Source organism: Oncorhynchus mykiss, chromosome 3, assembly GCF_057628025.1.
Source record: "Oncorhynchus mykiss isolate SJ-2025 chromosome 3, ASM5762802v1, whole genome shotgun sequence".
NCBI lineage: Eukaryota > Metazoa > Chordata > Actinopteri > Salmoniformes > Salmonidae > Oncorhynchus > Oncorhynchus mykiss.
In genome coordinates this window covers 31,491,545-31,506,709 of record NC_143024.1, presented here as the reverse complement: position 1 = coordinate 31,506,709, position 15,165 = coordinate 31,491,545, and the positions used below count along the sequence as shown (strand labels likewise).

Here is a 15,165-nt window from a genome sequence, read left to right as displayed (position 1 = left end):
TGGTACAGGAACCGGTTTGGGTTTAACTTTACCTTCTATAACGGCTTTTCAATGTTTATTTTGTTAAATGTGATATGCAACTCCAGCGCATGTAATGTCCCTTTTTTATGGTTTACTCAGTTTGCTACATGAGTCATCTCTCGCTCCCGCTCCTCCTGCTGAATGCTGCTTCCCACACGCCTCGTCACTCATGGAGAGAGCAAGTTCTTGCTGTTCATTCTGTAGTCTGCATGGTCAGATGCAAAAATATGTTGATGACAATGATGCTGCTTTCTGCAAGCGTTCTATAATTACACTATTAGTTTGTGTATCATGCTGTCTGCTAGTATTTAATTTCTTATCAAGCTAATATGAATATTCTTAGCTGCTAATGCTAATCACTAGTTAGTTGGCTACCTAGCTTGCTAAATGTACTAAGTCAGAGCAAACTTTGGTAGCTAATACAGCCTGGTACTTGTGCTGATGTAGGCCTAGATAAGCATGTTGTTTGTGCAACGGTATCTTCCAAATCAGAGAAGAAAAGGCGAAGCATGAATATGTTAGCTAGCAAGCTACATGAGGTAAGAAAACACGTTATGTAACATCTAATTTGGGTCCCCTGGAAACACTGACCAACACTTTGGTTCCTACCCTGTTGATAATTCCTCCCTGGTTTATTCCTGCGTTGTCATATCAAAGAATGTATTCAAGGTGCTGCCCACTATATTCCAACTATAGAATTAGATGAATCAATATATTTCCATGATTCCAACAGTTAACCATTTAACTAGGCCAAGATGTTTTCTCATATTATGCAGCTCTGTGGGGCACAGTATGGAAATGCAGAAATTGTTTGAAGTTGGATTGAACAGTACAAAACATTCAGAATGGAGAAAGACCCATTGCAATCACTTATATCAAATTGTTTTGATGACAGCTTTGCACACTAATTGGCATTCTCTCAATCAGCTTCACCTGGAATGCTTTCCAACAGTCTTGAAGGAGTTCCCACATATTCTGAGCACTTGTTGGCTGCTTTTACTTCACTCTGCTGCCCGACTCATCCCAAACCATTTCAATTTGGTTGAGGCCGGGTGATTATGGAGGCCAGGTCATCTGATGCAGCACTCATTCACTCTGCTTCTTGGTCAAATTGCCCTTACACAGCCTGGAAGTGTGTTGGGTCATTGTCCTGTTTAAAAACAAATGATAGTCCCACTAAACCCTATACCAAATGGGATGGCGTATCGCTGCAGAATGCTGTGGTAGCCATGCTGGTTAAGTGTGAATTCTAAATAAATTGCAGACAGTGTCACCAGCAAAGCAACCCCATATGGGTGGCAGGGTATCCTAGTGGTTAGAGCGTTGGACTAGTAACCGGAAGGTTGCAAGTTCAAATCCCTGAGCTGACAAGGTACAAATCTGTTGTTCTGCCCCTGAACAGGCTATTCCTAGGCCGTCATTGAAAATAAGAATTTGTTCTTAACTGACTTGCCTAGTTAAATAAAGGTAGAAATACCCTGACACCTCCTCTTCCATGCTTTATGTTGGGAAATACACATGCGGAGATCGTCCGTTCACTCACACCACGTCTCACAGCGGTTGGAACCAAACATCTCCAGACCAAAGGACCAATTTCCACTAGTCGAATGTCCATTGCTTGTGTTTCTTGGCTCTTCTTCTTATTAGTGTCCTTTAGTAGTGGTTTCTTTGCAGAAATTCGACCATGAAGGCCTGATTCGCAGTTGATGTTAAGATGTGTCTGTAACTCTGTGAAGCATTTATTTGGACTGCAATTTCTGAGGCTGGTAACTCTAATGAACTTATCCTCTGCAGCAGAGGTAACTCTGGGTCTTCCTTTCTCATGAGAGCCAGTTTCATCATAGCGCTTGATGTTTTTGGCGACTGCTCTTGAAGAAACTTTCAAAGTTCTTGAAATGTTCCGTATTGACTGACCTTCATGTCTTAAAGTAATGATAGACTGTCATTTCTCTTTGCTTATTTGAGCTGTTCTTGCCATAATATAGAGTTGGTATTTTACCAAATAGGGCTATCTTCTGTATACCACCCCTACCTTGTCACAACCCAACTGATTGGCTCAAATGCATTAAGAAGGAAAGACATTCCAAAAATGAACTTTTAAGGCAAACATTTGTTAATTGAAGTGCATTCCAGGTTGACTACCTCATGAAGCTGGATGATAGAATGCCAAGAGTGTGCAACGCTGTCATCAAGGATAAGGGTGGTTATTTGAATAATTTGTTTAAAACTTTTTTGGTTACTACATGATTCCATATGTGTTATTTCATACTTTTGATGTCTTCACTATTATTCTACAATGTAGAAAATAGTAAAAATAAAGAAAAACCCTTGAATGAGTGGGTATTCTAAATCTTTCGCAGGTAGTGTAGGAGAATCAATCAAATGTATTTATATTTACCCAGGCAAGTCAGTTAAGAACAAATTCTTATTTACAATGACGGCCTACCCCAGCCAAATCCAGACAATGCTGGGCCAGTTGTGTGCTGCCCTATGTAACTCCCAAACAGGGTCAGATGTGATTCAGCCTGGATTTGAACCAGGGACTGTAGTGACAGCACTTGCACTGAGATGCAGTGCCTTAGACCGCTGCACCACTCGGGAGCCCTTTTTACATCAGCAGTTGTCACAAAGTGCTTATACAGAAGCCCAGCCTAAAACCCCAAATAGCAAGCAATGCAGATGAAAGTGCAGGGTATTAGGTTTGACATACCATTCTCTTCAGAAGTTTGACTTTGGTCCGTTAGCGCCAGTCTCCCCTGCGGTCTCCGCTGCTGTCTCCCCCTGTCCCTCAGCAAGCCCATGTATAGGAAGCGAAAGAGCACTGTGAGTCCTGCCATGACCAGATCAGATCTGTGAACTCTCTACCAACTGGAGATGACTAAAACCTCCCAGTAACAATCTTGTAGCTGGTTGTCTGGACACTCCAGCCGTCTCAGTGAGTCTAGTTTGTAAACTCCAGTCCTCTTAATGGATAACAGTCTAGTTTGTAAACTTCAGTCCCCGCAGTGGCGACATTGGAACAACAAGGCTCTTCTCCGAGGCCTGTCCATGGTGGTCTGTCGGTCGGTTTGTGGTCAGGCACGTATTTCACTGAGCCGTCAGGAATAAATAACTGGGGAGGCTTATCAGTCCTCTGGAAGAGGGGGAGTCAGGGGGAGTCAGCTGTCTGTCAGAGAGAGAGAAAGAGAGGGAAGAGAAAGAGAGAGAGAGAGAGAAAGAAAGACAAAGAGGGGGTAGGGGGAAAATACTGGCAGTACTGGTGGAGTGTGTGAGGTGGCACGACAAAGATGGGTTGCGGGAAGACGGGTGGGATGGTGAGGTCGGTACCCACAGCTGCAAAGACATGGAAGCAGCAGCTGTGCCCTCCTGTTCTTAACCCCCCCCCCCCTTAACTCACCGACCCATTTCACCAACCCCCACCCCCACATGCCAACACCTCTACAGTTTCCACAGAGACGCTCCTGCCATCCTGAGTTAGTCAGGTGACCAGGGTGTAAACTGCCTCCGTTGTTTAATTATAACCCCTATTATACCACCGTGGGATTTAGCCTGGCTGCCCTATTCAACTGAGGCGAATCAAACCAGTTTCAACCCAGATCATGCCCAGCTCCTCTCACTGCCCTCCTCTCCCCTCACAACAGAGAGCCGAACACAGAGCCAGGAGAGAGAGAGAGAGAGAGAGAGAAAACACAAGCTGATAGAGGATGAGTGTATAAGGCCTCCACAGAGTCACATTGCTGCAAACTGGGCAGCACAGCACAGCAGCTGGGGCCAAACGATGGAGGTCAGACAATGTAGAACTCAGTGAGCTCTGACTGAGAAGCCTATTCATTAGGACATTCTATGAAATGTAGCTTCGATTGTGAAGCCGTAACAAAAGCAACTCAATAAACCAAACGGAATTAAATAACACTCGACGACCAAGCACAGGGGAGAGAAAGGAGATTGTTTTGTGGACGGTTTCCAGACAAATGCAATGTCTCCAGTGGTCAATAGAGAACGTGCCTTCGTAACGGTTAGCAGTTGGTACTTTCCTGATGTATTACACGAACAAATTCACAACAACAGACTATTTCAACAGCTTATTTCTAAGAGTCAATGTGCACCATGGAGTAGATACAAAAGGAGAGAACGCATGCTTTTAAAAATGGTTATGCAGTAAGCAATATTACCTGTATGTCACATCCTAACCTTAGCGCATTGTATAGTTAGCCTTGGTAGTGCGTGTCTGAGTGGGCAGTATGGTTTGAAGAAGCTTGTGTTGTGGCCCTTGTGGCCTATCTAATGCCTAATGATGTGTGAGCCGGTCTGTGCTGTTGTGACCATCCCTGTCAGCTCAGCTGCTCTGAGGGAATGAGCAGTTGTCTTCCAGAGACAGATGGGAGGAAAGATGGTAGAAGACACAACTATACACACACGCTCGAGCTATGGACCCAGCCTAAATTCTTCACCACATTCTACAAGTAGGGCCATTAACAGCTAACTTCAGCAGCATTTCTGTTGCGGTTTCCAGCAGGAAGACCTGGGAGAGTTGATTGTTGGTACAGCATTGCACAGTGCCAGTTAGCTAATGAGCTACACTCATCTGCAGTCCTTTATGCATGGCAGTGTATGCATCTGATCTGCTCCCTGCTCTTTTTATGCCTGCTATGCTACATGTTTTTGGTGTGAGCCATCCTATTGCCTTTTGGAGGCACCAGCCATTGAGAGGAACCAATAAAGTTTTGTGTGGTGTTCCCTGAGGTGAACTTGAAGAGGAGGAGGGAGAGGTAGGAGAGGAGGAGGAAGAGGGAGGAAAAGGAGGAGGAGAAGAAGTAAGAGGAGTGATTTCCCACTGGACACAGATGTCCTCACACTGTGACTCACACTGCGATGATAGTGTGACCAGGGCTCAGGTCAAAGTGTTGCACTATATAGGGAACAGGGTGCCATTTGGGATGCATTTCTAGTCTCTGATCAGAGGATAGGCAGCCGCTTTCTTACATTGATACTAAAAAGCCTGGCTCACATCCTCTCACGTTACCTTTCATTTCACTATGTTTTTGTAGATGCAGACTGGCATTTTTATAAAGGACTGGAAGGTTTCTTTGTTAGGCAGATAGTATTTTAGCCAAGTATCTCTACTGCTGTCAATGTTGTAATCCTCCTCAGTCACGACATTGGGATTTCTCCTGGTCTGTGTTCACATCAAGGATACATTCCAAATGGAACCCTAATACATTGTTATTGATTATTGCATTGTTGGGTTTTGAGTTTGCAAGAAAGGCATTTCCCTGTACTTGTGCATGTGACATTAAAACTTGAAACGTGAGACCAGTTGGGTTTAAATAGTATCCCAAATAGTTTTATTGGTCTCTTTCAGTCAAAAGGATCCGTTGACTAGACAATCCATGTCAGATAAAGAGCATGGGGCTAAACAGGGTCAACTTCCGTGCTAGTTCCTGCCCGAGCAATGAAAATAAACTGCTCAACATGGGCCACGTCTCCAATGGCCCCCTTTTCCCTATATAGTGCACTATTTCTTACAATTTTATTTCACCTTTATTTAACCAGGTAGGCTAGTTGAGAACAAGTTCTCATTTGCAACTGCGACCTGGCCAAGATAAAGCATAGCAGTGTGAACAGACAACACAGAGTTACACATGGAGTAAACAATTAACAAGTCAATAATACAGTAGAAAAAAGGAGAGTCTATATACATTGTGTGCAAAAGGCATGAGGAGGTAGGCGAATAATTACAATTTTGCAGATTAACACTGGAGTGGCCTTCCTGAGCCAGGATTCAGACACGGCAAGGACATCAGGGTTAGCAGAGTGTGCTAAAGCAGTGAGTAAAACAAACTTAGGGAGGAGGCTTCTGATGTTGACATGCATGAAACCAAGGCTTTTTCGATCACAGAAGTCAACAAATGAGGGTGCCTGGGGACATGCAGGGCCTGGGTTTACCTCCACATCACCCGTGTTTTTTTAAAACACTATCTGCCTAACAGAGAAACCTTCCAGTCCTTTATAAAAATACCAGTCTGCATCTACAAAATACTAACATCAGCTAAACATAGTGAAATAAGAAGATAATGTGAGAGGATGTGAGCCAGGCTTTTAGTATATCTGTAACAAAGCTGCTGCCAATACTCCCATCAGAGACTAGTACTGGGTCTCAAATGGCACCCTATTCCCAGAGCCCTGGTCAACAGTAGTGCACTATGTAGGCAATAGTATGCCATTTGGGATACAGGCAATGTCAATTCTAATGCAGGATCAAAGATTGGTCCCAGCACCCCACTGCTCATCACTATGAAACACCCACAGACACGTCTTCCATATTCATGTCTTCATTGAATTATATGACACAGTCCCCCCTCACCCTTCTTATTACCAGAACAGCTGGGTTCAAATAGTATCTGTTCTCTTTCAAATCCCTCTTTGAGTGTCTGCCTGAGGTTCAAGATGGGTGCAGTTTGCCCTTTTGGGACTATTTCATTTTTTCCATTGAGCCAGAAAAGCTTAATTAAGTGCAGCTTAAGCATTTGAAAGAAAACATCTTTAATTATTTGTTACCTTTATTTCTTATTCTTATTTTTTTTAAGGTATTTTAAATGTTTTGTATTTTTTAAACTGCCTTGTTGGTTAGGGCTTGTAAGTAAGCATTTCACTGTAAGGTGAAATGTTGTATTTGGCGCATGTGACAAATAAAATGTAATTCAATTTGATATGAAATCCTATTTGGACCCAACTACCTGAGGGGAATGACTGAGAAAGCTCTGCAGGTGTTACTACAGGGGGACAGTTGATATATGACAGACCATTGAGACATACAGCAGGTAATAGACCCCTAAAGGTAACCCTGTCCCAGACAATGTTTACAGCAGGGTGAGGACTCTCCCTTGGGCATACTCATGTCAAGCTCGGTAGAACACTAGGCTAAAGAGCAGGCCTGAGTCGACCTAACAAGGCCTGTCAAGCCATTCACAGACCACCACACATACAAGAAAAAGACCCCAGATGCATCCCAAATAGAAGCGATATCCCTTTATAGTGCACTACTTTTGACCAGAGCCCTATGGGGAATAGGGCGTCATTTGGGATGCATCCTGTCTCTCTCACCAGCTGCAAACCAAGCATATTATATGGGATAGCAGCTAGCTAGCATACCAGAGGAACAGCCTGAATTCCTGTATTCTAGAAGTCAACAAGACAGCTGTACAATGTCAATGGAACTATGAATTATGAAAACCAACAGATAACAGTTTTGTCAGCTTCTTCCAGTCAATAGAATCGTTTGACTTGACACTCCATGTCAGATAAAGTGTTTGGGGCGAAACAGGGTCAACTTCCATGCTCGTTCCTGCCCGAGCAATGAAAATAAAGTGTCCCAAATGGTACCCGTTTCCCTATGTAGTGCACTGCTTTTAACCAGGGCCCATGTAGTGCATTAGGTCCTGGTCAAAAAAGGTGCACTATATAGGTAATAGGGTGCCATTTGGGATGCAGACATAAAGAAGAGGAAAGACAGCTAGCTAGCAGGAGTGTGTGTGTTCAGTCCAAACACCTGCAGGGCTGTGAGTCTGTTAAAACCCTGCTGGTTCCTGTTTACAAGCTTTGGAGTCACAGCTTGCTCCCACAGGAACAACCATGGAGGGCTTTCAATAGTCTACACACACACGCACACACACACACACACACACACACACACACACACAAATAGGTGGCAATAGCCGGCTTTTGGACAGTAATGGGTTTTGTAAAGCCAAATAAAGCCAAATAGATTAATTTGCATAATTTAGAAATAGCCACGGGATGGTTTTTGAATACTGTCAATACCTTTGAAACGATTTCCTTGAAGATTTGTTTTTTAATAAATGGGAATATTTGTAGCTTAATTTAAGTCAATACCTGCAGTCAACTTGTGCAATGAGTTAGGAGATAAAGAAGATTGCGTTCTTCATTTCACCTGTCACATCATTTTTCATTATGAAGCTTACCAGTAATAGTTCCCAGTCACGTAGTGTTTATTTACAAGCATACAACAACAAGAGCCCGGAGCCTTGTGACTGTTGGCCAGCCAGGTGATCTAGGTGAACTAGTCACAGTATGGAATTGACAACTAAATGTTTGCCAGCTAGATATTTTATAACTATTAAGTTAACTGTTTGAAAATGTGTGAAATGCTCTGCAGTTGTACATTTTGTTTTCTAATTTAGTGTTTGGCTTCTTCCAAAATCATGTTTCGCTTGGTAACAGCAGAGAATCCCCTCCTGAATCAAGAACATTGCTGTCTAATATTTGTTTTGTGTGAGTGCAGCAAGCTGTGAGTAGCATTTTAGAGTTACTTGTATAACTTTATGAGCTGGGATGTCTGTCCTGCAAATATGAGCGGAAATCTGTCAGACAGCATGAGAGCTGCTGCTACAGCTTCTCAAACAGCTCATTAGTTGCTTCTGGAGTTAAACATGCTTTTATAAGCCCAATCATTGCGTAACAATTATAAATGAGATTGCGTGTTAACAACAGTTTTGATGGCCACAAAAAAAAGCTACCATTTTTATTTCTCAACTGGAAATTGAAGCGCACTTCCCATTCGCCATTCAAGGGCATACAGTCATGGCCAAAAGTTTTGAGAAGGACACAAATATTCATTTTCACAAAGTCTGCTGCCTCAGTTTGTATGATGGCAATTTGCATATAGTCCATAATGTTATGAAGAGTGATCAGATGAATTGCAATTAATTGCAAAGTCCCTCTTTGCCATGCAAATGAACTGAATCCCCAAAACACATTTCCACTGCATTTCAGCCCTGCCACAAAAGAACCAGCTGACATCATGTCAGGGATTCTCTCGTTAACACAGGTGCGAGTGTTGACGAGGTCAAGCCCCCCACCTAAGCCCCCCACCTAAATCAACCATTTATTGGAACATCAAGAACTTCAAGGAGAGCGGTTCAATTGTTGTGAAGAAGGCTTCAGGGCACCCAAGAAAGTCCAGCAAGCGCCAGGACCGTCTCCTAAAGTTGATTCAGCTGCGGGATCGGGGCACCACCAGTGCAGAGCTTGCTCAGGAATGGCAGCAGGCAGTGATGCGAAGACTTTTGGAGGATGGCCTGGTGTCAAGAAGGGCAGCAAAGAAGCCACTTCTCTCCAGGAAAAACATTAGGGACAGACTGATATTCTGCAAAAGGTACAGGGATTGGACTGCTGAGGACTGGGGTAAAGTCCTTTTCTCTGATGAATCCCCTTTCCGGTTGTTTGGGCCATCCGGAAAAAGCTTGTCTGGAGAAGACAAGGTGAGCGCTACCATCAGTCCTGTGTCATGCCAACAGTAAAGCATCCTGAGACCATTCATGTGTGGGGTTGCTTCTCAGCCAAGGGAATGGGCTCACTCACAAGTTTGCCTAAGAACACAGCCATGAATAAAGAATGGTACCAACACATCCTCAGAGAGCAACTTCTCCCAACCTTCCAGGAACAGTTTGGTGATGAACAATGCCCTTTCCAGCATGATGGAGCACCTTGCCGTAAGGCAAAAGTGATAACTAAGTGGCTCAGGGAACAAAACATCTATATTTTGGGTCCATGGCCAGGAAACTCCCCAGACCTTAATCCCATTGAGAACTTGTGGTCAATCCTCAAGAGGTGGGTGGACAAACAAAAACCCACAAATTCTGACAAACTCCAAGCATTGATTATGCAAGAATGGGCTGCCATCAGTCAGGATGTGGCCCAGAAGTTAATTGACAGCATGCCAGGGCGGATTGCATAGGTCTTGAAAAAGAAGGGTCAACACTGCAAATATTGACTCTATGCATCAACTTTATGTAATTGTCAATAAAAGCCATTGACACTTATGAAATGCTTGTAATTATACTTCAGTATTCCATAGTAACAGCTGACAAAAATATCTAAAGACACTGAAGCAGCACACTTTGTGGAAATTAATATTTGTGTCATTCTCAAAACCTTTGGCCACGTCTGTATAGGCAATGGTAGGCAGGCTTCAGTGCATCACACACCACTTTGCAATGACCTGGAGGCAGTAGCTGGTGCATTTTGAAAATATAAACTTAAATGTTTGAAACCTGAATGTTTTACTTCCTATTATGAGGCATGTCTTACATTGCTTCAAAGTAAGATCCGACCATAGAAACGTGGAGGCAATTATTTTATAAAGACTTATGGCGTGGAATCAGTAGTCTATTTCTCTCATGTTCGATTGGTTTTCAAATCAGCTTTATTTCATTGTCTAGCAGTTCAATTAAAATGCTGCCGGTCAAATATCCGGCACCACATTTTCCTAACGAAAACCCTGACACACACATACAGAAACCAACACGCAGCTTCTATCATAAAACAATAACGCCTGTTACTGCCAAATCGTGTTATTTACCAGTACATTCAGAAAGAGTCTTGTTATAGAGGCATTTTCTTTCACTGATGAATAGGACATCTTGTGTTACTGTGTGTGTGTCCTGGTAGGTAGCCTAGTGGTTAGAGTGTTGTGCTAGCAACCGAAAGGTTGCTAGCTCAAATCCCCAAGCTGGTAAAAACCAGTCTTTCTGCCCCTGAACAAGGCAGTTAACCCACTGTTCCTAGACTGTCATTATAAATAAGATTGTGTATGTCCCTACGTGTGTGTTGCACATCCAGTGGTGCATAGACCCGTGTTAGTGTTGAGGTGCTCATGACAGACCTGGGCCTTCTCCAGCTCTACCACTGAATAGGTCTTGACTTGACAAAAAAACTGCCAGTCCTCTGAATATACAGACTGGACACCAGAGTACATCTCATATGTTTTCCTCTGGATGGAGGGTCACATCCTGTGTCCCAACACTGTTGTTTTAGAGCTGGAAAGTCAAACACTCCTTTTGTAAACAGAAGCCTTCCAACAACAGCCTCTATCTGGTGGTATATCAGATGGCCACAGCATAACAACAAATATGGAAAACAGCCAGCTAGAGCCACACTATTAGCCATCTGTATGCACTAGTGAGCCTCCTCTTGACTGAGAGTGTGGACATATTTAAAGCACCACAAAATTAGTAAAAGATTGCACAGCTATTTAGATCATTGCCAATTGGATTTTCTTACTCGGTTCTGCTGCAGATCCTATCCCAAGGACTAATCTGCCAGCTGTTTATTTTGGTCGAGCTGAGAGCTCTCCACTATCTTTTACATTGCAAAACAGGCCATGCAGTGGGACAGAAGCTGTAGTTCCTAATTTTGGATGTTCTGCTGCTCTTATTTGGCTAATTGTAGGTCTTTTGAAGTTAGGTTTCCATTCAAACACAGCGCATAACCACATCTGAATGTGTACTCTGACTCCACCCCATCTTTGAATGGAAATAAGAGTACGGTACCACGGCCTGGAAAAAGCCTCTCCTTCCCAGTCACAGTGCTAGACAGCCAAGCATTTAACATTGAATTAAGAAGCTAAATGCAGTGTAAGGGCAGATCGTGCCCCCTTCTTTCCCCAGCGTTTACTAACAAATTCAAACTGTCCTCTTCAATATGGCTGCCTGTCACCAACATCCGGGTAACCAGGGCAAAGAGATCTCAAGGATACACGTCATGTGAATAATGTGTTTAAGTGAGACAGAAAGAATCACTGTCCACATCACCATTCTATAACTGTGTTAAAACCAGGTCAAAAGTAGTGCACTATATAGTGAATAGGGTGCCATTTCAGATGCAGCCCAGCGCCTGGTTCCTGCAGTCCGTGGTCCCTCCTTCCCAGTCCAGCAGGTGTCAGTGCACACTGCCCAGTCAGTCACAGTGAGGGCACAGGCACACCAAACAGGGAGGGAACCAGCCCCAAATCCTCCATCCGGTCTCCACTGCCCCCAGGGGGGAGAAAGGAAAATAGGGGACAGCTTAGATGAGAGGTTACCTTCCGTTGATTCTTAATGTTATTATAGCTAGTGAACTAATGTTACAACATACTCAGTGGTATGGTAAAGGTCTGCAATTCCAATCATATTCATTATACTGGTGTTTTCACATCCTGAATTACTTGGCTTAAACCACCATGGCTCTCCACATGGCTTGAATAAAGGGGGTTTATTCATTAGACCTACACCTAACATTCCACACACTGTCATTTCTTTATAACAGAGACGATCACCAGCAGAAAGGCACACTCACATCCTCACTACTAGGGCCTTAATGCTACTGGAGGGAACGGACAGGGAAAAGGGACACACCTGCCAGTCTGTCTGTTTAGAGAGACTAGCAAAGAGCTGACACAATCCAAGGCTTACAGTAGAGGAGTAAGTATTCATAGGGCCCAAAAAAATATTTAAATGGGGATTCTACATTGAGCATGCTTTTCAGTCAAAGAAACTTGACTTGTCCAGGAAACCAGCCCATAGAATCTAGCCGAAAACACCCCGAGTAGCATATTCATTTTTTTATATATTTTTTAATTAGGCAAGTCAGTTAAGAACAAATTCGTATTTACAATGATGGCCTACCAGCAACATACCACCCTGCATACCATTGCTGGCTTGCTTCTAAAGCTAAGCAGGGTTGGTCCTGGTCAGTTCCTGGATGGGAGACAGTGATTGACCTTTGCCCTGTGTAGGGTGCCATCTTTCGGACGGGACGTTAAACGGGTGTCCTGACTCTCTGAGGTCATTAAAGATCCCATGGCACTTATCGTAAGATTAGGGGTGTTAACCCCGGTGTCCTGGCTAAATTCCCAATCTGGCCCTCAAATCATTACGGTCACCTAATAATCCCCAGTTTACAATTGGCTCATTCATCCCCCTCCTGTAACTATTCCCCAGGTTTTTCCTGCAAATGAGAACGTGTTCTCAGTCAACTTACCTGGTAAAATAACGGAAAAAAAGGCAAAATGCCTCCTACGGGGCCTGTGATTAAAAATATAGGACAAACACACATCACGACAAGACAGACACCACAACACTACATAAAGAGAGACCTAAGACAACAACATAGCATGGTAGTAACACCACACGACAACAACATGGTAGCAGCACAACATGGTACAAACATTATTGGGCACAGACAACAACACAAAAGGCAAGAAGGCAGAGACAACAATACAAAAGGCAAGAAGGCAGAGACAACAATACATCACGCGAAGCAGCCACAACTGTCAGTAAGAATGTCCATGACTGAGTCTTGGAATGAAGAGATGGAGCTAAAACTGTCCAGTTTGAGTGTTCTTTGCAGCTCGCTTCACTCGCTAGCTGCAAGAACTGAAAAGATGAGCAACCCAGGGATGTGTGTGCTTTGGGGACCGTTAACAGAATGTGACTGTCAGAACGGGAGTTGTATATGGATATGTGGAGGATGAAGGCTGCAGTAGGCATCTCAGATAGGGGGGAGTGAGGCCTAAAAGGGTTTTATAAATAAGCATCAACCAGTGGGTCTTATGACGGTATACAGATATTACCAGTTTACAGAGGAATATAGAGTGCAGTGATGTGTCCTATAAGGAGCATTGTTGTCAAATCTGATAGCCGAATAGTAAAGAATATCTTCCCGCTCGTGAGCACCCTTACCTGCCGATCTAGAAATTACATCTCCGTGATCTAGCATGGGTAGGTTGGTCATCTCAATCAGGGTTAGTTTGGCAGCTAGGGTGAAAGAGGAGCGAGTACGATAGAGGAAACCAAGTCTAGATTTAACCTTAGCCTGCTTTGATATGTGCTGAGAGAAGGACAGTGTACCATCTAGCCATACTCCCAAGTACTTTTATGAGGTGACTACCTCAAGCTCTAAACCCTGAGAGGTAGTAATCACACTGGTGGGGAGAGGGGCATTCTTCTTACCAAACCATTTAACCTTTGTTTTGGAGGTGTTCAGAACAAGGTTAAGGGCAGAGAAAGCTTGTTGGACACTAAGAAAGCTTTGTTGTAGAGCATTGAACACAAAATCCTGGGAGGGGCCAGATGAGTATAAGACTGTATCGTCTGCATATAAATGCCTGAACTATGTTGTTGATGTAAATTGAGAAGAACGTGGGGCCTAGGATCGAGCCTTGGGGTACTCCTTTGGTGACAGGCAGTGGCTGATACAGCAGATGTTCTGACTTTATACACTGCACTCTTTGAGAGAGGTAGTTAGCAACCCAGGCCAAAGACCCCTCAGAGACATCAAAAATCCTTAGCCGGCTCACAAGAATGGAATGGTCCTTATCAAAAGCTTTGGCCGTCAATAAAAATAATAGCACAACAATCCTTTGAATCAAGGGCAATGGTAATATAATATATGACCTTAAGGTTGCTGTGACACATCCATAACCTGAGCGGAAACCAGATTGCATACCAGAGAGAATACTATAGACATCAAGAAAGCCAATCAGTTGATTATTGACAAGTATTTCCAACGCTTTTGATAAACAGGGCAAAAGAGAAATAGGCCTAAAACAGTTAGGATCAGCTTGCATCCCAAGCATTCCAATGTTCTACCTACCAACCTTTTTTCTGTAGTCATCACTGTGTTAGAGACACATACATACAACAGCCTCTTGAAATATTAAACGTTTTAATGCCAGTGCACTTTTTCTCAAAAGAAATGCCCATCATACTTAATTATTTTTCACTCAGGCCTGGCTACGTGGCAGAGATCTGAAACAATCTATACATTTTTTGACAACATAATGGTGCAGGCCTGTGTGTATCTCCTGTTTGGAAGAGTCATTACAATTATCTTAGAGATCTGTCAGTTACAAATTAAACCATGGCAGTAAATATTCTTACAATCTGTTGAGTCAGGCACCCACTTCTTCGCCCTCAGATTCAGGCAGAAGGGCGTTTAAGGTCTGAGTACGTTATCTGGGCCAAAATCAAAACTCCCTCCAAGCCTCTTTATACAGACTAGTTCTGCTTCATGGGTTTGTGGTGTCCAGACCAGATGAGAGCCTTGTGTCGTAGCTAGCAGCCAGGATGCCTTTGGATTACCTTAGCCAAGATAATGGTAATAGTGATGGCATAGTACTGGAGCAGGTCCAACACAGTCAGAGATTATGACCTCCTCAGAGGAGCTGAGCTCTTTCTGTTCAGTTACGCTGTCCTGCCCTTTGGACAGGCTCAGTCTACAGCTATCGCTCCCCCAGAGGGACAAACAAGCCACACCACACCAAATTCCCACAGCACGGTGAGATAAATAAAGCATAACAACTCT

The 15,165-nt window shown here is 43.5% G+C and overlaps 1 protein-coding gene across 5 annotated transcripts in view; it reads right to left on the bottom strand.

Annotated features, from left to right (window-relative positions):
- The window catches only part of LOC110512678 (triple functional domain protein), a 138,432-nt gene that overhangs the window by 96,183 nt on the left and 27,084 nt on the right, over positions 1-15,165 (bottom strand). Inside the window, exon 1 of one of the 5 annotated variants that reach the window (XM_036971428.2) lies at positions 2,732-3,121. The exons of the other annotated variants lie outside the window; for them this stretch is intronic. Within the exon in view, the coding sequence (XP_036827323.2) occupies positions 2,732-2,858 (127 nt within the window). The 5' untranslated portion in view covers positions 2,859-3,121. Of the gene's footprint in view, positions 1-2,731; positions 3,122-15,165 lie in introns of those variants that run through there. 5 annotated transcript variants of the gene reach the window in all.